The 27811-nt window shown below is 34.1% G+C and overlaps 2 protein-coding genes across 6 annotated transcripts; both read left to right on the top strand.

Annotated features, from left to right (window-relative positions):
- The first annotated feature begins 1492 nt into the window (after positions 1-1492).
- Positions 1493-8048, top strand: LOC109188947 (phosphate transporter PHO1 homolog 3-like). Of its 5 annotated transcripts, XM_019339608.1 has the most exons (15): positions 1493-1621; positions 1657-1788; positions 1826-2263; positions 5197-5521; positions 5607-5655; positions 5741-5812; positions 5894-6023; positions 6104-6224; positions 6320-6578; positions 6668-6772; positions 6857-6901; positions 6987-7136; positions 7216-7494; positions 7588-7724; positions 7815-8048. In XM_019339608.1, the coding sequence occupies exons 2-15, from the start codon at positions 1725-1727 to the stop codon at positions 7906-7908; spliced, it is 2268 nt and encodes a 755-aa protein (XP_019195153.1). In that variant the 5' UTR covers positions 1493-1621; positions 1657-1724; the 3' UTR covers positions 7909-8048. The 5 variants fall into 5 exon arrangements, with proteins under 5 accessions (XP_019195153.1, XP_019195151.1, XP_019195150.1 ...); XM_019339606.1 differs by having other exon boundaries at positions 1657-2263; XM_019339605.1 differs by having other exon boundaries at positions 1493-1618; positions 1654-2263; positions 7815-8047.
- Positions 8049-24286: 16238 nt separating this feature from the next.
- On the top strand, positions 24287-26386 carry LOC109188787 (myb-related protein Zm38-like). Its single transcript, XM_019339411.1, has 3 exons — positions 24287-24651; positions 24724-24853; positions 25328-26386. The coding sequence occupies exons 1-3, from the start codon at positions 24519-24521 to the stop codon at positions 26241-26243; spliced, it is 1179 nt and encodes a 392-aa protein (XP_019194956.1). The 5' UTR covers positions 24287-24518; the 3' UTR covers positions 26244-26386.
- Positions 26387-27811: the final 1425 nt, after the last annotated feature.

The following is a 27811-nucleotide window of genomic DNA, read 5'->3' as shown; positions in this document are numbered from 1 at the left end:
AATTTCATATCCACAATTATTAAATTCTATTTTCACAATTTCTGAACTCTATGTTCATAATTTTTGAACTATATATTCATAATTTTTGAACTTTATATTCACAATTATGACAGTTTTAAAACTGTGTCCATTTTATAAAGTGGACACGATTCTACAGCATAATTTGCGATAAATGATTGAATAAATATAAGGAATAAAAGTCTAAACCTACTGGCCCAAATCTCTAGTCCAAAATCCAAATGGACAATTGCTTATTCAAGGCGCCAAGCACACCTTTTTCATTTTGTCTAACAATTCCCAAACTTGATCTGCCCACTCCTCTTTCCAAATATTTCCAACTTACGATCACAAATTTTATGCCTTACTGCACTTTAGCTCTTAAACTTTTTCCTCTTTTAACTTTTTGTCTTGCCTCTCAAAGTGAGGGGGGTTCCTTGTGCGCAGTGAGCACCGGTCTAGCCTCTGTGATTCATGATTTACATCCTCTCAAATGCTCTGTCGGGTTGGGGTTCGGCCCTGAGAATCATACCAACGTGAAGCTCACGTCTATATTTGTTTGCAAAAATATGTGATGGTACGCGTGCTAAATTATTAGCCATGGAAGAAGACTTAGCTAAGTCTTCTTATACCCTACTATGGTGTGTCCAAATCGCAGTAGCCAAAGACCATGACCCTTCATACAACCTTACACCCCTTGACGGTGTAAACTCATTACATTCCAGATTTGACTTGTTTAAACTCATTAGGGCTACACGATAAATGTTTGTCATAATTGAAATAAATAGTTATAAGTATTAACAATCACAACAAAATAAATAAATAAAATAAAATAAAATAAATAGCATTTGGATTTAGGTTAGACTTCTTGTACAAGGAACTGAAAGAAGTACACACTTTAATGTTAAGTCTCAAAATTAGATTGATTATATTTATCTTCTCACGGGTCTAGCTACGAGGTGGGTTCATGGGGAGTCATGGATCCAGGACAGGGCATGTTTGGTTTGCAAAAATATTTGAGCAAAAATGAAAATGAAATTTAATGAAAAAGAAATTACCAAGAAAATTGATTCTGTTGTTTGGTTGGTGAAAAATAAATTACTTGTAATATTGATTCCATTGTTTGATTGAGATTGTAATGGTAAGCAATAATGAGTACGATGATATAATTATAATGATTATAAAAGTAAGGGAAATAGTGATTTTAAATTAAAATATTATTATTTATAAAATACAATATCATAAATTAAAATATTATAATTATATATTTTATTATAATAATATAATAAAATTATTATACATATTTTGATCTAAGGTAATTAAGAATGTTCTATAAGTCAAAGATGTGGTTAAACCGCATAACTGTAACTCTCCTAAATGTAGGTCACAGATTCACAGGTTCGCCCCAATGGACAGATACTACATTGTAACGATAATCATATCATGTGATTCTTTATTCTCAAATTTCATGGAAAACAAAATATCACTCCTCCCCTTGTAGTATACATATATTGGAACACTTTTCACGCAAGAACGTGTGTGTGTATATATAAACATGCATTATATTTACAATGCCGATGGATAGAGTGGAGTGTAGTTTCTTCTGCAATTTCTGAAACACTACTAATATAATACAAACATAATATTTTCTCTGGGAAATAAAAAGAGCGATTTCTGTGCAAGAAGATGAAGTTCGGGAAGGAATTAGCTTCCCAGATGGTTCAAGAATGGGGGGAAGCATACATGGATTACACTTCTCTGAAAGGACTCCTGAAAGACATCTTGAAATTCCGGCAAACGAACGCCGCCGCGGCGCAATCATCTGCGGCGGCAACGCGGAAGAATTCCTTGAAGAGAAGGCTGTCGATGTACAGAGCCTTCAGCGGGCTGACGAATCGATTCAACACTCCCAGGAGCAATAAGGAAGAAGATGAAGAAGGAGTTACAATACTGGTGAGCACTGTGGAGCAGGAAGGGATTATTGGAGCGCCGCCGCGGTACCAAACGACGTTCCTCGTGTCGTCGTCGTCGGAAGCCGGCGGAGAACACGAGCTGGCGTTCTTCAGAAAGCTTGACGATGAATTGAATAAAGTTGTTAGGTTTTACAGAGAAAAGGTGGAGGAAGTGAGGAAGGAGGGAGATGAGCTTAGTGAGCAGATGGATGCACTTATAGCGTTTCGGATCATGGTAGAAAAACCTGAAATTGAGCTTCATGCTGCAGCCCACAGAAAAGATTCTGCAGCTGCTACCCATGCCAGAAAACAAGGTGAGATCCACAGTTGTAATCACAAGGTCACCAGTTCGAATCTTTATTTATTTAGTTTGAGCAGATAATTTAGATTAGTTTATTTTTTTGTCAGCTCAATCTTAGCTCAAAACTAATAGATTGGTATGAAAAGCTTGACAAATTTTTAAGATTAGGACAAAAAAAATTTAGTTGGATAAAAAATCAAGTCCGTGTTAAGTCTGAAAACAATAAGATAGATGGTCCCAACTGGCTAGCCCAAATTTAGTGGGTTAACTCAATAACCCCAACCACTTAATGCGTTGTTTGGTTGGATGTAGTTGCAATTCAATTACAAACATAATTCTTTGACCACACTAATTATAATGTTTGATTGGAGGGAATTACAATTTCCCCATTTTGTTGAATTGCAATTCATACTCTCCCCCATATGACCGAATTGCAATTCAATGAGGAAAGTGAAAATGAAGAAAAAGATTTTTTTTTACCCTTATTATTATTACATAGGGATATTTTAGTTTTTATACCACTTCTTCCCTTCTCATTCCCAATAATTCTATTCATTCCTGTCAAATAATGTAATTTGAATTCCTACTTTATTCTCACCTTATTTTTCTTTCCACCAAGTTACAATTCTTTTCCCTTCTAATTCCTTCCTTCCAAGTTCCAACCAAACACCCTGTTAAGGTTATTTTTTGTTTCGTAAGCAATGTGAAACAAAATAAAATATTAATATATTATAATTATTATATTATAGTGTAATACTCCTTCTGTCCCATTTTACCTGTCATATTTACTATTTTTTGGTCAAATCAACTCTTTTCTTGCTTAGTTTCTATTTTTCTTTAGTAATTTTATTTTTATTTTTAAATTTAATTTTTTTGTGTGTTTAATAGTACTTTTAATGTAACCAGCTTGAATGGAGTGAGTGGTTGTGCATTCTCATCCCTTAAGAGAGGTCGGGTGTTCGAACCCCCTTCCATATGAAAAAACCAATATGCCAGCACTTTGCCCTTAATTGGGCCGGGCCGGCTAAGGATTAGTCTGAGTATGGTACGTGCTTAAAGGCAATAGTTATGTTCTGCAACCGAATGCACCATGTGCATGGTGCATACGATGCAAAACGACGTCGTTTTGACTAAAAACGCGCGTCCCACTTTAAAAAAAAAAAATTCAGGTTCGATTCTAGGCAATAGCATTATTCTGGATATATAGTTATGAATTTATGGATATTTAGTTCATTCATTGTGGATATTTAGTTCATTCATTGTAGATATTTACTTCATTCATTCACTGTGGATATATAGTTATGAATTTATGGATATATAGTTATGAATTTCTGGATATTTAGTTCATTCATTGTGGATATTTAGTTCATTCATTGTAGATATTTACTTCATTCATTCACTGTGGATATTTAGTTCATTCATTGTGGATTTTTACTTCATTCATTCACTGTGGATATATAGTTATGAATTTGTGGATATATAGTTATGAATTTATGGATATATAAAAATGCTATTGCCGGGAATCGAACCTGATTTATTCTTTAAGTGGGACGCGCGTTTTTTTAACCAAAACGACGTCGTTTTGCATCGAATGCACCATGCGCATGGTGCATTCGGTTGCACAGCATAATTTGCGGCTTAAAGGTGCCTCCTAACTTTAGTCTAAGTATGGTACATGCTTAGGCTCTGTTTGGCAACGCTAAGCTAGGAGCTTATAGCTTATTTTAAGCTACTAATAAGCTATAAGCTCTGTTTGGTAATGTTCCCAAAATAAGCTCCTAGCTTAAAATAAGAGCTTATTTTGGAACGCTACTTTAGGTAGCGTTTCAAAATAAACTCCTAGCTTCCTAACTTTTTTTCCATCTTTACCCTTATTATTTTAAAGTAATGACATATTTTAACCTTATGAATTAAAACCCTTTCTCTTCCCCTATCCCAACTTTCACGTAAATCCCTTCCTTAGTCTTGTTTCCTGCTAAACAATTATGTTGAAACTTTAACTTATTATTATTATTATTAAAAAATTAGCAATATCTCCATCAACGAAAATTTAAGTCACACCTCTATGGAGATTAAGGAGATTCGCAACAATATTGCTACTTCATTATGGGATGCTAGATCATGATCATGCTAATAGTTTTATTTTAAAAAGTGTTTACTTTTTTTGGAAAACGAAATGTTAAATTTTAATATGTAAACAAACTAATTTAAATTTTATGAAGATGTCCTTTTTAGTCTTTTTACATTTATCAGCTTATCAAAAAGCTAATTTTACCAAACACTTTCAATCATAACAGCTAGCTTAACAGCTCTTCAATTTTCAGCTCCGAGCTTATAGCTTTCAGCTCCTTTTCAGATATCAGCTCCTAGCTTATAGCTTTTCAGCTAGGTTTGCCAAACAGAGCCTTAAAGGTGTAATTGAGTACGGGCTTAAAGATGCCTCATAACTTTAACCTGAGTATGGTACATGCCCTGACCAAAAAAAAATACTTTTAATGTAATTTCTAAATATATAAATTTTATATACTAATACTAAACTTAATATTATGAAAAATTGAATTAAAAATAACTTCAATCAAGCCTCGTTAATCGAACCAAACAAATAAAATGGGACGGAGGGAGTATATTAATTATTTTTAATTCAAATATGAAATTGAGGTTTAGATAGATTAAATGATGCATAAGTTTATATTTATTAGTGTAAATACACTAGTTTATTAAAATTGAAAGTTTAAAATGCTAATTTGAAAATGCCAAAATTTTCAATTGAGCTTGCCCGGAGTTTTAGGGTTAGGATAAAAAATTTTAAACTAACCCAAAAAAATGATTAGCCTGAAAACCCAATAGGACTAGCCTGAAACTTGGTTTATTTCTGTGATTATATTGTAAAGATCGAGAAGCTCTGTAGTGTTCTGAGTTTGTCCTTCACTTCTTGCATTATTGAAGCCAAGTCATATATGGATGCAATACAAGAAACTGAGATGAGTGGTGAAGAGAGTATAAGAATGAGTAATGATCAAAAGAAGAGAAGGATGGAAGAAGAGGAGAAGACTGATAACTTCACAAACTTTAGGCCTGCTCCACTGGAAGTGTTGGATCACATAAAAGTCAATGTTGAGCCTGAAACACCCATCTCCACATTGAAGAATATTTTGAAGACATCAAATTCTGATTTGAAGTTCAACAGAGTGGAGCTAAGTAAAGCAGAAGAAAGAATGAGAAAGGCATTCATGGAGTTCTATCAACAGCTTAGGCTTCTAAAGAGTTACTGGTAACTGGTTTGATTATAAATGCCAGTGACTTTTTTTTTTTTTGCTTTGAATCCAGTTAAAAAATTTTGTTAATCATTGCAACAGTTTCTTGAACACATTGGCATTTTCAAAGATCATGAAGAAGTATGACAAGGTATATATATGTGTGTGTATATATATTTATATAACCCATTATTAATTGCAACCTCTGCTCAACTTTCATTTTCATATTTGTATAGATCACTTCAAGGAAAGCTTCAAGATCATACTTAGAGATGGTTGATAAGTCTTATCTTGGAAGCTCTGATGAGGTTTATGTGGTTTCACAACATGGATTTCGTTTTCGGGTTAAGATTAGATTGACCTGCAATGACATATCATTGAATTCTCAGGTTAGTAGACTCATGGAAAGAACGGAAGCCGCGTTCATAAAACACTTTGCCAATGGAAATAGAAGGAAAGGAATGAGTTCTTTAAAGCCACACGTGAAACGAGAGAAGCACAGAATCACATTTTTTCTTGGTGAGATTGTGAAACTAACCGAGTTAAATTATAAAGCAAACACTTGCTAGCTAAAGAGCCCTTCGGTTTTTGTCTTGCAGGCTTGTTCTCGGGCTGTTCGATAGCATTAATTGCAGCGATTATTGTTTTGATACGTGCTAGAAATCTTCTTCGACACAAGGGGAGTGCTCAGTTTATGGAAAATATATTTCCACTTTACAGGTTTGTCTGTCTTATTTTCTTTCCCTGCTTTCCTTCTGAATTCTGATGATGTATAATATGCAGTATGAACACCTAACAAATTACTAATTGTGTAGTTTATTTGGATTTATTGTCCTGCATATGCTAATGTATGCTGGGGACATATACTTTTGGAGGCGATACCGCATAAATTACCCCTTTATATTTGGCTTCAAGCAAGGAACAGAACTCGGTTATCGAGAAGTTTTCCTCCTTGCTTCAGGCCTTTCTGTGCTTGCTTTGGCTGCTGTACTCTCACACTTGGATATGGAAATGGACCCTGCAACAAGAAGTTATAAGGTGCTCACCGAGTCGGTTCCACCAATCCTGATTACTGTAAGTTTGATAGATAGGTATCAAGTGGCCTAATCTGAGTTTGATAGTTGTGTTTTGACCATAAAATTCACTTTTTCTTGTTATTTCAGCTTCTGCTTATAATAACATTCTGCCCTCTCAACATCGTGTATCGATCGAGTCGTTTCTTCCTCATCACATGCGCCTGGCATTGCATCTGGGCTCCCCTTTTCAAAGTATATATAACATGTTAGAACAAACCATATATAAGAATGTTGAAGTTACATTTTCAGACAATCTGAAATTTCCTGTTTTTGCAGGAGAGCCTGCCTGATTTCTTCTTGGCAGATCAACTTACCAGCCAGGTTTCTTTCTTGACTTAGATTCCATCAACCTAAATGTCTACAAAGATCGATCGTTAACTGTTCTGATCTGATCTTTTTATTACAGGTTCAGGCCATCAGGAGCTTGGAATTCTACATCTGTTACTATGGATGGGGAGATTTCAGAAAACGATTAAACAATTGTCAGAACAGCAAAATCTATCAAATCTTTAATATAGTTGTAGCAGTAATCCCATTCTGGATTCGGTTACTCCAGGTATATTAATTAACCAGACTGATCAGTTCTACTAAAAAGAATGTTAGCAGCCCATAATTTGGATGACAATAATGTGCAGTGCCTTCGTCGATTCTTCGAGGAGAAAGATCATAGCCAAGGGGTAAATGGCCTGAAGCACTTCACAACAGTGGCTGCACTGGTGCTAAGAACACTGTATGAGCTAAAGAAAGGAGCAACCATGAGAATCCTGGCTGCAGTCTTCTCGGGAATCACCACGATCGCCAATACGTACTGGGACATCGTTATAGATTGGGGTCTGTTGCAGAGAAACTCCAAGAACCCTTGGTTGAGGGACAAACTCCTTGTTCCAAACAAGGCTGTCTACTTTGCTGCAATTGTAAGCATATAACAAAAAAACCATGAAAATGGCAGCCTGTTTACAGGCTTTAAGTTTAGTATTAATGTTCTTTATTGATCTAATTGCATGCAGGTGATGAATCTGATACTGAGGCTTGTGTGGATGCAACTAGTCCTGGATTTTAATCTGCCATTCCTCCATAAGAAAGCCATGGTTGCCATTATTGCCTGTCTGGAAATCATCCGTCGCGGAATTTGGAACTTTTTCAGGTTAGTGTATAGTCACATAGGGCAATAAAACAGTATGGATATCAGATTGTTGAGATGGTTTGATAATGGTGTGTGTTCTTGAGTGTTCAGGTTGGAGAATGAGCATCTGAATAATGTTGGCAAGTATCGAGCTTTCAAGTCTATGCCATTGCCATTTAACCATGAAGTAGACAAGAGATTATAGCTGCTTTTGGCTATGGGAAATGGCATGGTGTTCATGTCCCTTTCTCTAGCTTTGCAGTTTTAGAATTGCATCTGCACATCTGCAGATGCAGTTGTTATGCCGTGGAACCGTATCCACCTTGCATGAACTCTATGTTCATAATTTTTGAACTTTATATTCACAATTATAAAACTCTATATTCACAATTACAGAATTTGTTCATAATTTTTGAACTTCATATTCACAATTATTGAACTCTATATACACAATTACAGAACTCTATGTTTATAATTATAAAACTCTATGTTCATAATTTTTAAACTTTATATTCACAATTATGATATTTTTGGAACCGTGCCCACCTTGCAAGGTAGACACGGTTCCACAACATAATTTGCCCTGGTGATGGGCCTGGGCTATTACTTGATATTTTAATAAGGAATCAACATTTTGGGCCGTAATAATTGTGAGGCCCAATCATAAAACCAAACCGAGAACCCAGTAAAATGCCCGCAGAAGGCCCAACATTGGAAAACCCAAAATAAAAACTATGATATCATGGCAAATTATTACGTGGACCATAACAAAAAATACATTTTTAATATACTAAAAGTACATTATTCGTGTACTGAATATAAATTATACAAAATAATATACTCTCTCTGAATATAATGTATATTTTTAATATAAGAAAAACAACACTTTTGGCCCCTGAATTGTTTCACTTTTGAAAATTTAACCCTTGTTAATTGATTTAAACATATTTAGTCCTTTAATTGTCTATTATATTACACTTTTAGTCCCTGGTATTATATAATTACCAAACTCTATTAGCAAACACCTGTTTATGATGTTATTTTTGTCATTTTCTAGAGTCAACATTCATAGTTAAAGTCTCATTTTCTCCATATGAATGCCATTTTTAACCATAAAAATTGATTCTAAATGATAAATTTAAACTCATATGTTAATGGAGTTTGACAATTATATAACTAGGGACTAAAAGTGCAACATTATTGACAATTAATGGACTAAATTTGTTTAAATTAATTTACAGGGATCAAATTTTCAAAAGTGAAACAATTCAGGGACCAAAAGTGTCATTTTTTCTTTTAATATACTAAAAGTATATTATTTATGTACTGAATGTACATTATTTGATAGTATATACTCCACACAATAATAATTGGATTTAGTATAGTTTTAGCTATGATACAATAATGCACGTTGTATATAATAATTTTTTTAATATTGCACTAATAATATAATATTCATGTTTTGTTGTGGGGTTGTTGAGCTTCGTTCGAGATAGAACTTTTTATGTTATATTTAAGCCACTCAAACTCTTATGTAATAATTAAGATTAAGTAGAAGCTAAGAGATGGTGTGATAAAAAGGGAAGTGCATGTGAGGAAATCAGGAAAACATAATTGAAATAATGGTTACGATTTACGAAGAGGTCCCTTTCGTTATTTACTGTTGTTATCAACTTGCCCATGGAACAACTCATTTTACCGGAAGTGAAAATGAAATTGTCGCCTAACCCTAATTCTCACAAAAATATTATTGCAATCTTTTTGTTTTTTTTTTTAATTTATAAATAATTCCTGACATACAATATTTGGCATTTCTGTCATTGTGAGATTAATTCAAATTCAACTTAAAATATGTTTGCATAATTTAACTCTTACTCGAGAAAAAAATTGACAGCAAATTACTAAGTTAAATATTATTGTAATCGTTTGTGTAGGATTGGATTTTTTTAAAAAATTTTATTTACATTAAGGGCTTATCAAAATTGTAATGTTGTACGTGTGATCAATATTGCTTTTTAATTAGTTAATTTATTGTGTGAACCATAACAAAAAATATATATTTAATATACTAAGGGGTGTAGTATTCAATTATGACTTTCCTAGATTTTTAAATACTTTTATCAACTTTAAAAGTTTGGAGGTATTCAATTCAAACTTTTAGAGAGTCTTTAAAAGTATAGCGGTATTCAATTAAGATTTTTAAAGACTCTTTAAAAGTCCGGTGATATTCGATTAAAACTTTTAGAAAGTCTTTAAAAGTCATGCAGTATTCAAAAAGTTATGAACTTTTGTAGACTTTTTAATTTTAGAACTTTGTAACTTTTCCTTCTCAAATATAAATAGTTGAAATTTAACCATCAATCCCAAGATTTCAAAAAATAAAAAATAAAATAAAAATTCTACCACCTTTGAATGTTTTCTCCCTATTTAAACTCTATTTTTTCCTCTATTTAAACTTTATAAACCTTATACCTAAATTCAAAAAAAAAAAATCAATAAATTATTTTTTCTTCATTATCCTATATTTTCTCCATACCTAAACTCTACCAATTTTTTTCTCACCACTAAATTTTACAAGCTTCCTCTAAAAATTTGAAATAATATTATTTTTACTTCATTATTGCTTGTTATTTTGATTTTTATTTTTCTTCTAAGAATTTTTTATCCCTAACTTCTAAACTTTCTCTACCAATTTTTCTCTCTAACTTCTAAACTTTCTCTAATTCTCCCTGTATACATGAACAAAGCAAATTTTTCATCTATCACCGTCAAATTTTACTATATGTTTCATAATATTCATATAAATACTTATACTTTTTATTTTTATTCTTTTTATGTCTATATTCGTAATATTTTTTCTTTTTTTTTCTTTTTAACAACAAGTTATTACAATAAACAGTAGCACCTTGTTGTTGTTCGCAATCCCAAATTGCTATCGCAAATAATAGCTCTTTTATTGATGCCTAGCAATATACTACATATCAAGTACAATTATATATATATATATATATATATATATATATATATATATATTAGTATTATTTTTTTATTTTTTTATTTTATACAACTAGTAATTATATTTTTAAATATTTTATTTGAACAATTATGTTACTATAAATTTTAGAGTTCAATATTGTTATGAATTTTTTATGAAATAGTTTTTTTTTATGCTTATTAATAATATACAAGTAATTAGCATATAAGTCTCACCATACTATGGATAAAAATAACAATGTTGAGAATGTTGATGTGGGTGAAGAACTATATAATAAGAAGAATTTTATGATATATTATAACATGTTTTGTAAGAAAATTATTATAAATGATAAGAATCAAAATCATTGAAAATTTGTAAGGATGTATTCAATTTAGAATTTCAATGACTTTTTGTAGACTTTTTAAAATAAAAATGTTGATAAAAGTTTATAAATGCTTTTTTATATAGACTTTTATAAAGTTTCACAAAGTTTTAAAAAGTTTTTAACTACTCTATAAAAATCAATCAAAGTTTATTAAAATCTATCATTTTAAAAATTTACAAAAGTTATGATGGAATACATCCACCTAAAATTACATTATTCGTGTACTAAATGTATATTATTTGGTCCACACAATAATGATGGGAAAATGGCACTTTTTCCCCCTGAGTTATATACTTATAGCACTTTTCCCCCCTAAATTATTTAAGTGGCTCTTTTCCCCCCTAAAATGTTAAATGGACATATTTACCCTTAAAATAAATATTTAAAATAAATATTTCATTTATTTTTCTTCTCCAACAAATTATTACTATAATTTGGTTCAAACCAAACAGATATTATAGCAACCAAACCAAAATATTCCAATTACAATTTAGAATCAAAACGCGATATTTAGAGTTTATTAAAATCGCAAATCGAAATGGCCGGTTCATGTTCCGAACTGAAAAATAAAATACATTTATTGTTGAATTTAGACTATTTTAAAATAAAAAATAAAATATTTAAAATAAAGACGGTTCAAAATCACGAACCGGATCCGGAACCGCCGGTTCACGGTTCATGATCCAGTTTTTTTTTTGTTCATAAATTTAATAAATTGAAATCTAAATATTGGATTCTAGATCTGAATCATAACCGGAAACTTTTAATTCGATTGCTATAGTGTCTGGTTCAGTTCGAACCGAACCGTGGTCACTGCTACATATACACAATAATTTGTTGGAGAAGTAAAATAAATAAAATGTTTACTTTAAGGGTAGAAATGTCAATTTAATATATCAGGGGGAAAACCCACCACTTTTAAAATAATTGAGGGGGCTAATGTGCTTACATAAATAATTGAGGGGAAAAAAATGCTATAAGTATATAACTTAGGGGGAAAAAGTGCCATTTTCATCAATAATGATTGTTCTAATTGTGATGGATACAAACTCTTTAAAGGAAATTTATTTAATAGTTTTAAATATGTCTCCCCATTGCACATGCACCCAACAAAAACTTTTATGAACCGTTTTAGGGCCCTTTTATAATTAAAATATGTCTTTCAACTCATTTCCTAAACGAAAATTTCTGAATGCATTTCAAGACACGTTTAAGCATCAAATTGAAAAGGGGGAAAATATGTGTGTATATGTATATGTATATATATATGTATTTTCTTATATGCTAATATGCATATATACTTTTTAAATTACGAGAGAAACTCGCAGTCACTACCTATATCTTATTTTTAATATTTGATTTATACGCCACCTAACTTTCTAATACTTGTTGTGTGTACTTTTTATATGTGAATAATTGATGAATCCGTTAGTTGTAATTATCACACATAACTATATATAAGGCATGGCATGCATGGTAAAAAGCTGTATCATAATATCATATACACAGGCTACACAGCATCCCTTATAAGCAACTCCAAAAGTAGGTTCAAAGCTTAGCTTTGATGTCCTGTCCCAAATACTTCAATAATTATTCAAATAATTTAATTTATGTTGTGGCCACATTAATTGCCTCATTAACTGAATTGGTTGTTTCTTCAATTATTTTCTTCTCGATCATTTATAATAGTGTACTGATATAGTCCACCTTTAATTTCTTACTGATCTTTTTTCTTCTCCCAAAAGGTTAAATTTCTAACTACAAAGCCCCTCTACATTCTGACCCGATAAAGTATTTGGGAGGATATAAATCATAGTGACTTGACTCAATAGAAAGTGTGTTAAGCATGTATGTGGTTGACACTATCTATATTTATTTATATGTGCCTGACACTATCTGTATTTATTTATCTGTTCTAAATATGTTCCTAAGAAAGTTTTTTTAGGGATCTGCATGCCCACTTTAATTTGGGCATAATCTCCACACTGTCACGACTGAAATTCAAACCTTGATCTTTTCTTCTAAATACTCTATTACTGTATAACTGAATCATTGAGTTAAGCCTGTGCGGGCAGCCGATTCTTTTTTTTTTCTTAAGGCCCATTGATGGTTTTTTATTTGAGCTCAAAGGTATTTAAAAGAAAAACTTGAGTTAGTGTCACAAAGAATTAATATTGGTAAAATGAGGAGAATAGTGGATGTCAAGTGATGACTTGTGAGTATTGTTACGTTTATCTATTATGTTTGCGTGACTAAGACCTGTCATTTGTTCTTTCTCATGCAAAATAATGATCCATTTGTAGTTTTTTTTAGTTAAAGTTTGCATAGTTACATGAATGAAAAGATATTTATACTACAATTAGCACAAATTATAATAAATTTACCCTAAATACTTATGATGTAAAATATAATTACCAACTACAAAATTTCTTTATACAGGTTAGTAGTACAATCTGGTCGCAAGAATAATTAGTATCAACCTAACTTTTGTCAGACACAAACGTCGTTGCTTTTGATGAGTGAAACAGATTATCGTTAATCAGAACTCTGAGAAGATACAGGAATACAAAAGCAGATTAGAGTCCTACCTAACTACACCTAGTCAATAGCTATTAGTTACAGGACTACTTCAACTCTAATGTTACATAATTAATAAAATAGGAAATATAACATTACTAACACCTTTTTCTTCATTATCGTGTCAACTCGTTAATAAACCTATTTACACAAATTGCCAGTTATACAAAAATGCCAGCTAAATCATTTTTCATCAATTAAATTGGTCACTTAAATTGCCAACTAAATCATTTTTCATCAATTAAATTGGTCACTTAAATTGCGACAAACATAGTATTTGTGTGCAGTTGTTACCATCCATAATGGTGGCCATGATCACATTAAGTCCAATATTAATGGCAATTATATATTTTCACGTACACTATTAAATTTTTGTGCTTAATAATCATCATATGGGTTGGTTTGGTCCTCCCCTACCATTTGAAATTTGCTTCGTTTCAACCATTTTTTCTAGGGCTAATTAAATTTGTCATTTTATGTTACTTTAATTTCTCTAATACCAAACAAAACTTTTAAGGGCGGAAAACTTCTATCGCTACCTCTTTCCGCCACCGAAAACTTAGGGTGTATTTGGTTCGCACATAGAAATCGGAATTGGAATGGGTATCAAATATTTGGTAATGGTAATGAGTTTTGGTGAAAGTATTTAACATGTTTGGTAGTAGAGTGGAATGGGAATGGTTACTAATAGTAGTGCTTGAGAATGAATAAGGGAATGAAACCCTTATTTTATTTGGGTATGAGTTTTTCAATTGATGGAGTATTCGAAACCATAGTAGTGTTCTAAAACTCTATCAACCAAACAACAACAATCTCTTTCATACCCATTCCTATGGACAAAACCCACCAACCAAACACACCCTTAGTCTTAATTAGTTGCATTAGACCACTAGCCAAAATAGAACCATGATTCCTCTATTATAAAAAATAGCAAAAATGGCATTGTAAGTGGCTATTTTGTGGTACAAATATATGTGAGGTCCACTTCTGAATTAGGTCGGGTCAAAGTGGATTTGGGTTCTTCGCAGTAAGACGGAGAGATTGATATATTGTACGCTCAAAACGGATAATAGGTGAATAAGAAATTAATTCTCAAAGTAGACCTATTTGAATTGGAAAATGAAGTCTGAAAATGCTTGACTCGTGTACGCTGGCACGAATGTCGTCCGGAAAATTGGTTGACCTTGTGGGCTATGTTATGCCAAATTTTGTATATTTTTTTCAACTCAGAGTCACTGTTCAAGAGGTAAAACTGTGTTTACCATTCGGACGTGACTGTTCAATTTGACCAAACAGTTGACTACTCGTTCGTAACCATCCGGGTACAATTCGGAGTAGTTACCTTTCGAATTCGTAACCTTCCGAGTACCATTCGGAGTAGTTACCTTTCGAACTACTCACATTCCGAACCACTCTTCGGAGTACCGTTCTAGGTATTAATTATGATGTTACGGAATTAATTACGAATTAATTCCAATTTTGAATTTAAGAATTAATTCTCAGGTTAATGATCGTCTGTTATAGAGGTTACAATGACTGATTTTATTATCTGTTTTAATGCCATGATTAAATGTTATTTAATCATTCAACTCCTATATAAGCTTTGGTTGAGCAGGTGATTTTATACACTGAAATATTGCATTTCATCATCTCGAAACTCTACTCTTCCTACTCCTCATTTTCTGTGTTCAAAATCGTGTTCTCATTCGTGGAGTTCTTTTGTTTGAGTGCTCAAACTTAGAACCGTAGCTTGTTTTATCCTAGGAAACATATGATACATCGCTCCTAGACCAAAAGAATGTAACAAATAAGATTTTAAGGATAGTGTGGGTATCACACACGACTCAAGCTAACCTGACCTTCATTCCTTTCGCGCTTTGTGCTTGTTAAATTCGTGGAAATAATTTTTTTGTAGGATTATATTCGTAACATCCTCCACTCCATGTCACACCAATAATTCCACCATCTTCCTTGGCCCCTCGTGACTGATACCACTTTGTTAGGATCAATAGCTTACCACTATACCAAAATTTATAGCTCCTAATGAATGCACAACTTTATTTTCTTATATACCGCTACATTTTCAAGAGATAATGTGCTAAACTTGACCCCCAAACCTCCACCCCCAATAATTCTCATAGTCACCAAATATTTGACTTTGCCTTTTACTAGTTTCCACCCAAGACAATTCTATTGTTGAAATTCCAAATTGAGGCTTTAATTTTGCAGTTGATCTCCTCACAAAATTGACGGGAAACACTCCCGAAGATTTTTAGAATTTTCCAAAACATATAATAATTATTCCATGGCTCCAAAACAAGCATGTATTGCTCCAAAACTTAACGAATTTCAATTCCTTAAACACAAGCAATGTTAAATCGTGTTCTGATTTTGTTGTTGATTTTAATTAGAGTTGTTGATATTGATTTGTTAGACAATCCGAAGCATAATTCAAAGTCAAAAATATTACCAGAAACGTTGGAAAAGTTTTAGCTATTAGGGGTAACCAGAAATAAATAAATAAAAAATAAAAATTAATCCTTAAAAAAACAAACATCTAAGATGGAGAAAACTAACGGAAAGACCACCAAAAATAAGATTTTATAATTTGAAGAACCAACAAAAATCAACTTTGATGTGTTAAATTTCACAAAATATATGCATTCGTATGTATTATTATGTTATGTAACGATGTAACGAGTATTGGAACGTAATGGCTCGGGTAAACGAGACGGTAAGTAAGACGTCCCCGAGCATATATGTATTTTAGATGATGAATTTAATTAATTCAGGGTGGACCCGAATCAATAAATCCGGATAAGAACGTTATATAAATAATATATAAATAATATAGAACGATATAGCAAAAGGCCGTGAGACCATATATTATATTAATTGCCGTATGAATTGGCTATTACAAAGATTCGGTAAGAAAAAGTGTGTAATAAATGTAGAATGTAGATAGAATGCCCTTTGTTAGGACAAGGAGGGGAGTTTTATACAAGCTAAACCCCCCAACCGCCTCCCCCTAAATCGGGAGTGGTTAGATCTCAACTTTGACCGGGCCCGGGTGGACCGGGTCGGGTCCCGAGCTCGTGTGGTGCCGAGCTCGGGTAAGATCGAGCTCCCCGACCCGAGCCCCACGTAGGTCGGCTCGGGTCGGGGCACCTCCATGGTGCCGTAGGTCGGGTGCTTGTTGCTCTCGGGCTCCACCGTGGTGCTCCGGGTCCGCGTTGCTACCCCAGGTCGGGTCGGATCGTGGGTATAATATATCCATCACTAGATATCGAGAGAGAGAGAGTGAGAGCCAAAGGTCTCCCCCCTCCCCACCCCCCACCCCACAAGAGTCTAGCGGGGTATTATAGAAAATTGGAGGGGACGCATACTGGAAGGCCGGCATGCACGCCACATGTCCTTCACGCGCTCGGCAGTTAAGGGAAAGCGTCCACGTGTAACGAAATATTTGTAGCCAATAGTTATCAGGCTCAGTTCAAGTGTTGATGTCAATGAAGATTGGTGAGGGCTTATCTCATGAGCTCGGGACCATAACCGAGCAATCGGGTCGAGACCGAGCACAAAGGAGTAAGAGCCGAAGCTCACCAAGCGGATAAAAGGCATAATATTCAGGTCGGGTCAGCCAATACTATCTTGGAGTCAGACCTGATCGAGAAAAGATCCTCATTGCGTGTAGAGTCAGATCCGATCAAGTGCTCGATATATACAGATCAATATACTGAAGTATATTCTTTATCAAACTTGAAAGTTAAAAAATTATAGGGATAAAGTACAAATAAGCCACTGAACTATTTGGAAAAAAGCAATTAAGCCATCGAACTCAAATAACCCCCAAATAAGCCATTGAACCCGAAAAAAAAGAGCAATTAACATTTTTAACAGGTTAACTCTAGATTTTTGCTGACTGGATTGCCAAATTTTTATTTTATTTACGTTTTTATTATTATAATCCACCTACATAGTAATATATTTTAAATAATTATAACCAAAGTAGTTTTGTCTTGTCTAGATCTAATTTATTTATTTATTATTATTTTTTAAACAGAAGATTCAGTGAAAAAATAATAATAAATAAATAAATCAAATCTCGACAAGACAAAACTATTTTGATTATAATTACTTTAAAGTATAATACTATCCAAGTGGATAATATTAATAAAAATAATAATAATAAACGTAAATAAAATAATCATTTGGTAATTCAATAAGTAAAAACCTGGAGATAACCTGTAAAAAATGTTAATTGCTCTTTTTTTCAGGGTTCAATGACTTATTTGCTCTTTTTTTCCGGGTTCAATGACTTATTTGAGGGTTATTTGAGTTCGATAGCTTAATTGCTGTTTCTCAAATAGTTCAGTGGCTTATTTGTACTTTATCCCAAAATTATATTATTTTTGTAGCACTCATAATTTAATCAAGAAGTATACTTAGAGAAGCCGATTGGCATTAACTCCGGTGGTAAATTAATTGCACATCCAAAAAAAATTGGAGTGAGGAATAAGCCACGTGGGCATATATGTATATCGGAGAGATTATTGATGCTAAAAAGCGCATTTAAGGCTGAGTTGGACCACGAAGAGGAGAATTTAAGGCGGGCTGACCCGCATACATGGCCTTGCTTTGTGGGTCCCACGCTTTGTCTTATCTTATATCCAATCAGTGTTTAAACTTTAAAGCCCACCTGTCCCACTCTAATAAATTGCATGTGCTCTAACCTTACATTCCAAAACTACCCCTCACCTCTTCTTCTTCTTCTTCTTCTTCTTTGTGTGTTGATTGGGGAGTGGGTTGCATGAGGTTCTTGTTTGTACCTAAGAAGGTAAAGAACACCACATCATTTTTTTAGAATTTATTTTTACTTTTTTGACAAACTAATTTGAGATGAATGGTGGGTAATTAATTGAGTGGTTAAGAATTTATATTATCAATTAGTTTGAGATGAATGGTGGGTAATTGAGTGGTTAAGAATTTATATTATCAATTAACTAGAAATTTAATTGGCTCAAAATCGTTTACATATTGATTTGTATTGATGTCATTTAAAAAAAAAATTATGTGATATTTAAAATAGTAAGAGATGTAATATATTTTATAATTTGATTAAAAAAAATAAAAAATTGTCAAATTATATGCTCCGTGATAGAACAAATTTCACTTTTAATCCTCGACTATTGTGACATTGTCATATTTAGTCATGTTCTTTTAATTCTTTTAATTTTGCTATATTACATTCATGACTTTCATTTGATTGCCACCATTTAGTCCTTCGTTAAAAATTTTGTTAATTAATTTATCGTTAAAATTGACAAATAACAAAGGAAATTTTTTTTACACATGTCGTAACTCATATTTCGAACACATTAGAATTGACAAATAACAAAGAAAAAAAACACTGACGCATTATTATATTAACGCATTCAGTGCACATTCCTGATCAAGAATCCTCTCTCATTTTACCTGATGACGCATAATTTGCACTAAGTTTAATTTATGGCTTTGTGGTGTTCTTCTATCGAAACTTGCGCCAGGAATTTTTCTTTTTGTTATTTGTCGGTTCTAAATTCTAATGTGTTCGAAATATGAGTTACTATATGTGTAAGGATTTTTTCCTTTATTATTTATTACTTCTAACAGTAAATTAACAAATTTTTAACGGAGAACTAATGGCGGTAATCAAATGAAAGCCATGGATGTAATATGACAAAATTAAAAGAGTATTACTAAATGTGACAATGGCACAATAGTCGAGGATTAAAAAAGTAAATTGCTCTCCGTAATATATAATTTTTTTTTTATTATTTAGTATGATTATTAAAATTCACAAGAAAAAATCTTCATAATTTTATTGTAATTTGAATGTGTAGTCTTTTACAATATTGTTTTATTTATAATAAGTCGATCTTAAATATCTTTTATATGCATATAAGTATGCAATGCGCTTTAATCTTTTTGATTTAGTGAAGGTGATGCTACAATATATAATTGCATGGATGGAGATTTAATTTGTGGTCACAAGCCTGGCTTTATTTCAATAGCAACTTGGCCCTAATATCATCAACATACCACTTGCCATCTTAAATATCTTATATATGCACATAAGTATGCCAGTGCACTTTAATATGTTTGATTTAGTGAAGGTGATGCTACAATATATAATTGCATGGAAGGAGATTTAATTTGTGGTCACAAGCATGCCTTTATTTCAATAGAACTTGACCCATTTCAAAAAAAAAAAAGAAATAGCAACTTGATCCTAATATCATTAACATATAGCTTTGATTCCGTATTGCTCTAGCCCGCAAAAGCGCAAAGGATCACAAAGAAGTAAATTAAAATCAGTCGATTCAAATCAAGAATGTCAAATAAACAGCTTAATTTCATGAGGAGTCAAACTTAGAACTTTATAGTTACCAAGTCAATTATTCGACCATCTCGACTGGAAGTTGCTCCTCCACACTCGACAGTGTCTTCAATCTAGCTTGTCTCCGGGTAATTTCATCTTATTGACAACATCAATATATAAAACCAAAAAAGAATACTTATCCATCCACTATCTCTATAGAGATCATCCAAAATTTCTCAATTACTATAACTTGGATTCTGTGTCTGGTTTATTAAAACCCTATCTTTTGTGAGTAAACTTTAAGTGAGATAAAACGTTTTAACTGTGACTATACTATTTTGATTTATATGAAAGTCTGCATCCGTTGCCCAAAGTTTCTTCCTGGATGAAGCGCGATTTGTAACCCTAATTGGATAAAGGATTCAAAAAAGATACACAAACCTAAATTATTCATAGCTGACCGACTCAAATAGAGAAACACATTATGTAATTGTGAGTGTATGATTGAAAGGAAGTGTTATGTTGCAGTGTGGCAACAGTACAGTTCATCGTCCAAAGCACACAAACACATTGGTGCACATGCATATATGCATATTATCTGGAATTGAAAAGTCAAGAAAGATGAATCAATGGGAGGGCAGCATATATATGATATATGTACTAGAACAGTGGCGACGACCGGAGTTTCATTAATGGATGCCGGCCGGTAGGGTAAAAAGAATTGAATGGATGTTTGATGATATAAGAGAAATTGGGCACCGCACCATTATGACAAGTATCTATTGTTGTGCTGCCTCAATGCACTGCTCTTGTCAGCTCAATTATGCCATCCCTGCCTGCAACTCAATATTTTCCTTTTTTTTTTTTTTTTATTGATATCTCTCTCCCTTGGGATACCTTGGTTTTAATTAAAGTAAATTTAATAAATGCTTGGTAAATAAATAAATAAATAAATCTCAATTATTAATGCAGTCTTAGTGGGCAGCTAGCCTTGTATACATCATACCAAACAATGTAGAAATAATTGTGTCCATCACTAGAGTGTCCTCAGATTAAAAGGGAAATTGTTTTGACTTTTGCAACTAATAAGTCTACCCCTAAGAAAAATGATTTTTTTTTTTTTTTTGGTTTTTAATATGTATTCAAAAACAGTTGGTTGCGCTGATATAAGCTCGGGAATTGGGATCGTGCAGTGGGATTCGCGGTTTTATACGATGGACGATGGTTCAAATAGCTCTTTGTGGATCATGATATTATCAAATAAAATTGTAATTGAATTAAAATAATACTTTAATATTGTTATAATACACTAGTGTGTATGAAAAAAATGAAATTAAAAATTAAAATTTATGTAATAACATATATTGTCAAATGAATTTAAAGTGTAATTAAAACGATACTTCAACGTTACTATTAGGGGTAGGCGCTTTGATTTTCGATTTTAAAAAATGAAACTGCATTCGGTTTAATATTTTAGTTCGATTCGATTTCGGTTCTGTTTGAAAAAGTTTGGTTTCGGTTTGATATTTGGTTCTATTTAGGAATTAAAACCTTAATTCTCAACATTTCTTAGTGTTCTAGCGTAAATAATTAATTATTTATTTATTTTTACTAATAATTTAGGTTAAAAGTCCATTCTTTTCAAAAGGTTGAACCCCAACCCGACAGAGCATCTGGGAGGATGTAAATTATGGTAACTCAACACTCAACTGAACATGAACCACACAGAGGCTAGACCAACTCAACTGAACATGAACCACACAGAGGCTAGACCTTTACTTACTGCGCACAAGAGGTTGCTCCCGCACTGCCGCTGGTGAGACTCGATCCCTGGTCATTCTTTCCAACTTTCACCTCTATGACCAGTTGAGTTTCTGCATCCATGGATTGAATTCAATCAAGCTCATTTAATGAGATTATAATATATATTTTTTTTTTAAGAAAAAAAACTTTTCAGAATCCAGATGGAATAAAATAAAGTACTTTTATAATTTATTTATATAGTCTAGCAAACTTTTTTGTTCATATCCAAATCAGCCAGCAAAATAAAAAATAACTAAAATAGAAGGGAAAAGGAAATCATTCAAATGAATAGCACATGATCATAACCATAAACAACATTGTTCCACTCCCATATGTAATATTTTCACTTCGAGTGTCATAAAATGGTCATACAAATTGACTTATACATCAATTCTCAGGCTCAACAATAAAGTCGCACTTTACATATATACAACAAAAATTGAGTTCCAATTATATTGAATGCATTAATTATGTTGAACGCCTAAATTTAACTTAGGGGAAAGACTCATATACATATTCAAGCATATAAATTTAGGCGAGGGCAGCAGGTGAAACTTGTTCGATTGCAGATTTGCAGGCGAAGCAAGAGTGCCGGAGCGGACGAGCCGTGTTCATCTACGATTATGAATTTAGTAATTAGGGATTTGAATTTATTTCTTTTATTATTATTATTATTATTATTATTATTATTAAAGTTTGTTTTTATTTTAAAAAAAAACAAACAAATGGTATTCAGTTCGATTCGATTTTTTACCGAACCGTTTGATATACAAGAATCCATTACTACTCGGTTGTTCGGTATATTACCGAACCAAACTAGTTGGTTCAGTTTGGTATAATTTGGGAAAATTGAACCGAATTGCCCACCCTAGTTATTATAATGAAATTGGTGTGCGGAGAAAATGAAACTAAAAAACATAACATATATTGTCAAATGAACCTGAAATGTAGCTAATTAAAATGATATGATATTTCAGTGATATTATAATAAAACTAGTGTGTAAAAAATTAAACTAAAAAACAGAATTCATGCAATAACATATATTATCAAATGAACATAAAATGTAATTAAAATAATACTTCAACGTTAGTGTAATGCAACTAGTATCCATAGAAAATGAAACTAAAAACATAACTCATACGATAACGTAGATTGTCAAATGAAATTGGAGTGCAATTAAAATAATATAACGTCGTTTTACTTCATGATTCACGGTATTACATGCATCATTTCTTAATTATTTGCCCCATTAATTCTTTCACACTCATGCACACCCCAGACACCCTACCCAATCCCCTTCTTTGGGGCCAACTATCCTTCGACACCCGGGCACAGTACCCCATCGTCGACCATAACTCTCTCCGTGTGTCTCAAGTATATGAAGGTTCAATATTACCTGGATTTTCTAGTTTTATGTACGTACTAGTATGAATTAAGATTGTAAGGTTGGAAACTCTTTCAAATGAGGTCTAATCGTATATACGCACATGTATATTCACTCTTAATTAAGTTGTGATTACAAGATGCCAAATAACATTATATCTATCTTAAGTAATCCAAATTTATGGTCGCTTACATACAAATTAAAGTAATATTGCTCCAGAATTTAGCGTAATTGTTTCGTTGCCTGACTTAGAAGTCATACTAGATTTGCTATGTAAGCTTTTGTTTACTGAGGGTGGTTCAAATCCCTCTCTTTCCGCATCTTAACCTAATTAACTAATGTTACTGACCAAAATGTATCAAATAACAATGGAAATCATTATGGAGTGTTAGACCTTAGGCTCAAGGATTCTAGAAATGATTATGGAAATTGTTAGACCTTAGACTCAATGATGCTGGAAGGTCTAGATATATTCATTGTGCGCGAGCCACAATGGGGGAAGTGGTGGTAGTTTCCCCCACTCCCTCACCTCATATATATATATATATATACCCAGATTTGAAGGTTAATTTGACTTAGATGATAAGACTTCTTAATAATATGAAATGAAATGGTCAAAAATTTGAATCATGTAGCCTTTAAGTGAAACTTTGTTTTTGACATTTTTTAATATTAATAGTGAACATTCTAATTAGATCAAACGATTTTATCTAATTAATTTTGTTTTAAATATTTTTTTTTTATCTTGATGTATTTTGATTTTCCATCTCTAGTCAAAAATATGACTGGGTTGTTTCTTGTTAGTTTTAATCTCTCTCTCAATAGATAAGATTTCTGGATCCGCCCCTGGTTGTGCCTATATTCTAATTAGATCAAACTATTTTATCTAATTTATTTTGTTTTAAATATTTTTTTTTTATCCTGATGTATTTTGATTTTAAGAGATGGAGATACTTAGTGTTGTAGAACATATAAAAATGAAAACACAATTTAAAAAAAAAATAATAATAATAATAATTTGGGGGATGCATGGCATGAAGTTGAAGGAGGGGAAGTCCATATATAGAGGGAATGAAGGGGCAGTAGCGTCACATGGACTCATTTACACATGTCGCTGACCTTTCTTCCTCTCTTCTCCATCATCTCTCTCATCTCCCCACTACTCATGCTCGCCACTGACCACTTCATCATCTTCTAAAATTCCCCATTACTGCTCCTGCAAATCAAATTCCCCATTCCTCTATTCCCTCGGATCATCCAAAATAGAAACCACTACTTAACTCCTACTATAAATACTCCGGCCCCCCCTCTTCGATCTAACTTTCCGGCAATGGGTCGATCGCCGTGCTGCGATAAAGTCGGCCTCAAGAAAGGTCCTTGGACGCCCGAAGAAGACCAGAAACTCTTGGCTTATATCGAACAACACGGCCATGGCAGCTGGCGTGCCTTGCCTTCTAAAGCCGGTCGGTACATACATATATACCTTTATTAATTTCTCTGTTTCTGCTAATATAATAACGTCTGATCTCGTACAGGCCTGCAAAGATGTGGGAAAAGTTGCCGGCTAAGATGGACCAACTATCTCCGGCCTGATATCAAGAGAGGAAAATTCAGTTTACAAGAAGAGCAAACCATTATCCAACTCCATGCTCTCCTCGGAAACAGGTTTTCCTCACAAACTTTCTTAATTCCTTGTAATCATTGGACTTCTCATCTATCCAACCAACAGGTTTCCGTAATAATGGGTGTTTAATAATCTTGCGTGTGTGTGTGTACCACTTTTCCAGTCTGGGCATCATGCACAAAAATGGCATAATCATCTGAATTCCAGACTGGGTATTATTCTCCATTTTGCATTATGTATCACATCACAACCCACATTTTAAAATTCATATGTACTTTTCTTCAAATTAAGTTGAAATTTGTGGGACAACAAAAGTGACATAGAACAAGAGGGGAATGGAAGAATTCGGGTGTTTGTCGTTTTTTGTGTTTGAAAACTGATGATTAGGAAAAAAACAAAGGGAAAAGGGTGGATTTTGTTTGGATGTTTTATTTTTGTTTTTTGTTTTCGGTTATTTTAAGGTTTATATGTCGGAATTGGTGTTTTTTTTTTTTTTTTTGTGGTGGTGGTCACAGGTGGTCGGCGATTGCCACTCACTTGCCGAAACGGACGGACAACGAGATCAAGAATTACTGGAATACGCATCTGAAGAAGCGGCTGGCGAAAATGGGGATTGATCCGGTGACCCACAAGCCGAAGAACGACGCGCTGTTATCCAGCGACGGCCAGTCCAAGAGCGCCGCCAATCTCAGCCACATGGCGCAGTGGGAAAGCGCCCGCCTCGAAGCCGAGGCCCGCCTGGTCCGCCAATCCAAGCTTCGTTCTGTTTCTCTCCAGAACCCTCTGGAGCCTTCTAGCCCGCTCAACAAGCCGGTGGTGCCGCCGGCGGCCGGGTCGCCGCGGTGTCTCGACATACTAAAAGCTTGGGGTGGTGGCGGCGGCGCCGGAGGCAGCAGCGGGGCGTTTTCCGTTGTCGGACTTGGCGTCGGAGAGCCGCAGCTGGAGTCGCCGACGTCGACGCTGAGCTACTCCGAGAACGCGCCGCAGATTTCCAGCACCGGCGCGGGGATGGGCGAGCACTCGACGGCGGCGTTTATGAAAGAAGAAACTGAGGATCAAGCGTGGAAGTGCTTCGGGAATGCGGCGGAGCATTTCAAACACGGCGGCGGCGTCGAGGATTCCACCGCCGCCGCCGGTTTCGCCTCGTCGGGGCTTCTCGGCTTGACAAGCATGCCCGCCGTCGCCATGGAGAGCGCTGCATGGACGACACAAGAGCACATCCCCACCGGCAATTTTGTGGAGAGGTTCACCGACCTTTTGCTCAGTGCAAATTCGACGGAACGGAGCTTATCGGAGGCCGGCAGCACCGAGTCCAATAACGCCGGCGATGGCGCCAGCGGCAATCATCACTACTATGAAGATAACAAAAATTACTGGGATAGCATCCTTAACTTGGTGAATTCTTCACCCACAAATTCTCCCATGTTTTAGGAACCAACTATAATCTATCTCTTGTAGTGACGTATGATGTGTTACACTTAGAATTGTTTCAGTCTAGTGTTTGGGGAAGTCCATGAACTGTACGTTGTATTATTACAAAATGGAGCCACTCAGCATCTTTCCTAAGTTTCAAACTAAGTCTATTATTTTGAAAATAACATTCCATAAAATTCATTCAAACTTGTAATCTAGAGGTGAGAAACCAATGAAAAGTCGATCAAGTTAAAGATTTAGAGCATGCTTGAGAACATAATAGAGTTGTTGGTATCTATTGGCATGGGTGCGGGTCTGAAGTGATCCTATTTTGGTTTCTCCTGGTGCGAACCATGGCGGTAGATCGGATAGATTGCTTGAGAACACGATATTTTTGTCTTGTTTTTCACAGACGACGTCAATGATAGTTTTATGACTACGAGATAACTAGTCAGCAAGCCAACACAACCTTACAAAAGGATATAAGTGTGTTATTGCCAGAAAGTAATAATAGAACCCTTTACAATGTTCCACTGAAAGGTATTTATACATAGGCACTTGATCTTAAGAAATGGAATGAAGTCGTTTACAAATTCATATTATGAATTTTTCCTTGATTTTTCCCAAATCAGGCCTAGATTTCCTTCATAAACTACAAGATCACTTTCCTAAGTTTGAAAAGGGGAAACTAGGGAGGAGTTAATTTGGACATGAATGTTTTAAGTATCTATCAAATATTGCTTAACAGTCCTACGACGTTCTCCTGACTAACTAGAAGGCCAACTACTCTAATCTGTCCCGATTGACGTTCTCCTAACTAGCTAGAAGGCCGCTAACTACTCTAATCTATCCCGGTCCCGATTGACGTTCTCCTGACTAGCTAGCTGGCCAACTACTCTAATCTGTCACGTTTGACGTACGACGTGCCAACTACTCTAATCTATCCCGATTGACGTTCTCCTGACTAGCTAGCTGGCCAACTACTTTAATCTGTCTCGAACTTTAATCTGTCTCGATTGACGTTCTCTTGACTAGCTAGCTGGCCAACTACTTTAATCTGTCCTGATTGACGTTCTCCTGACTAGCTAGCTGGCCAACTACTTTAATCTGTCCTGATTGACGTTCTCCTGACTAGCTAGCTGGCCAACTACTTTAATCTGTCCTGATTGACGTTCTCCTGACTAGCTAGCTGGCCAACTACTTTAATCTGTCCCGATTGACGTTCTCCTGACTAGCTAGCTGGCCAACTACTTTAATCTGTCCTGATTGACGTTCTCCTGACTAGCTAGCTGGCCAACTACTTTAATCTGTCCCGATTGACGTTCTCCTGACTAGCTAGCTGGCCAACTACTTTAATCTGTCCCGATTGACGTTCTCCTGACTAGCTAGCTGGCCAACTACTTTAATCTGTCCCGATTGACGTTCTCCTGACTAGCTAGCTGGCCAACTACTTTAATCTGTCCCGATTGACGTTCTCCTGACTAGCTAGCTGGCCAACTACTTTAATCACTACAAGAAAAATGCACATAGACAACACTAGAAAGACAACAGTTTTTAAGAAAAGTGTTGTCTTTTGTATAAAAGAC

The sequence above is a fragment of the Ipomoea nil genome, unplaced genomic scaffold (genome assembly GCF_001879475.1).
Source record: "Ipomoea nil cultivar Tokyo-kokei standard unplaced genomic scaffold, Asagao_1.1 scaffold1509, whole genome shotgun sequence".
Classification (NCBI taxonomy): domain Eukaryota; kingdom Viridiplantae; phylum Streptophyta; class Magnoliopsida; order Solanales; family Convolvulaceae; genus Ipomoea; species Ipomoea nil.
Note: the sequence above shows the minus strand (reverse complement) of the source record. Positions and strands in the feature narration are given on the sequence as shown.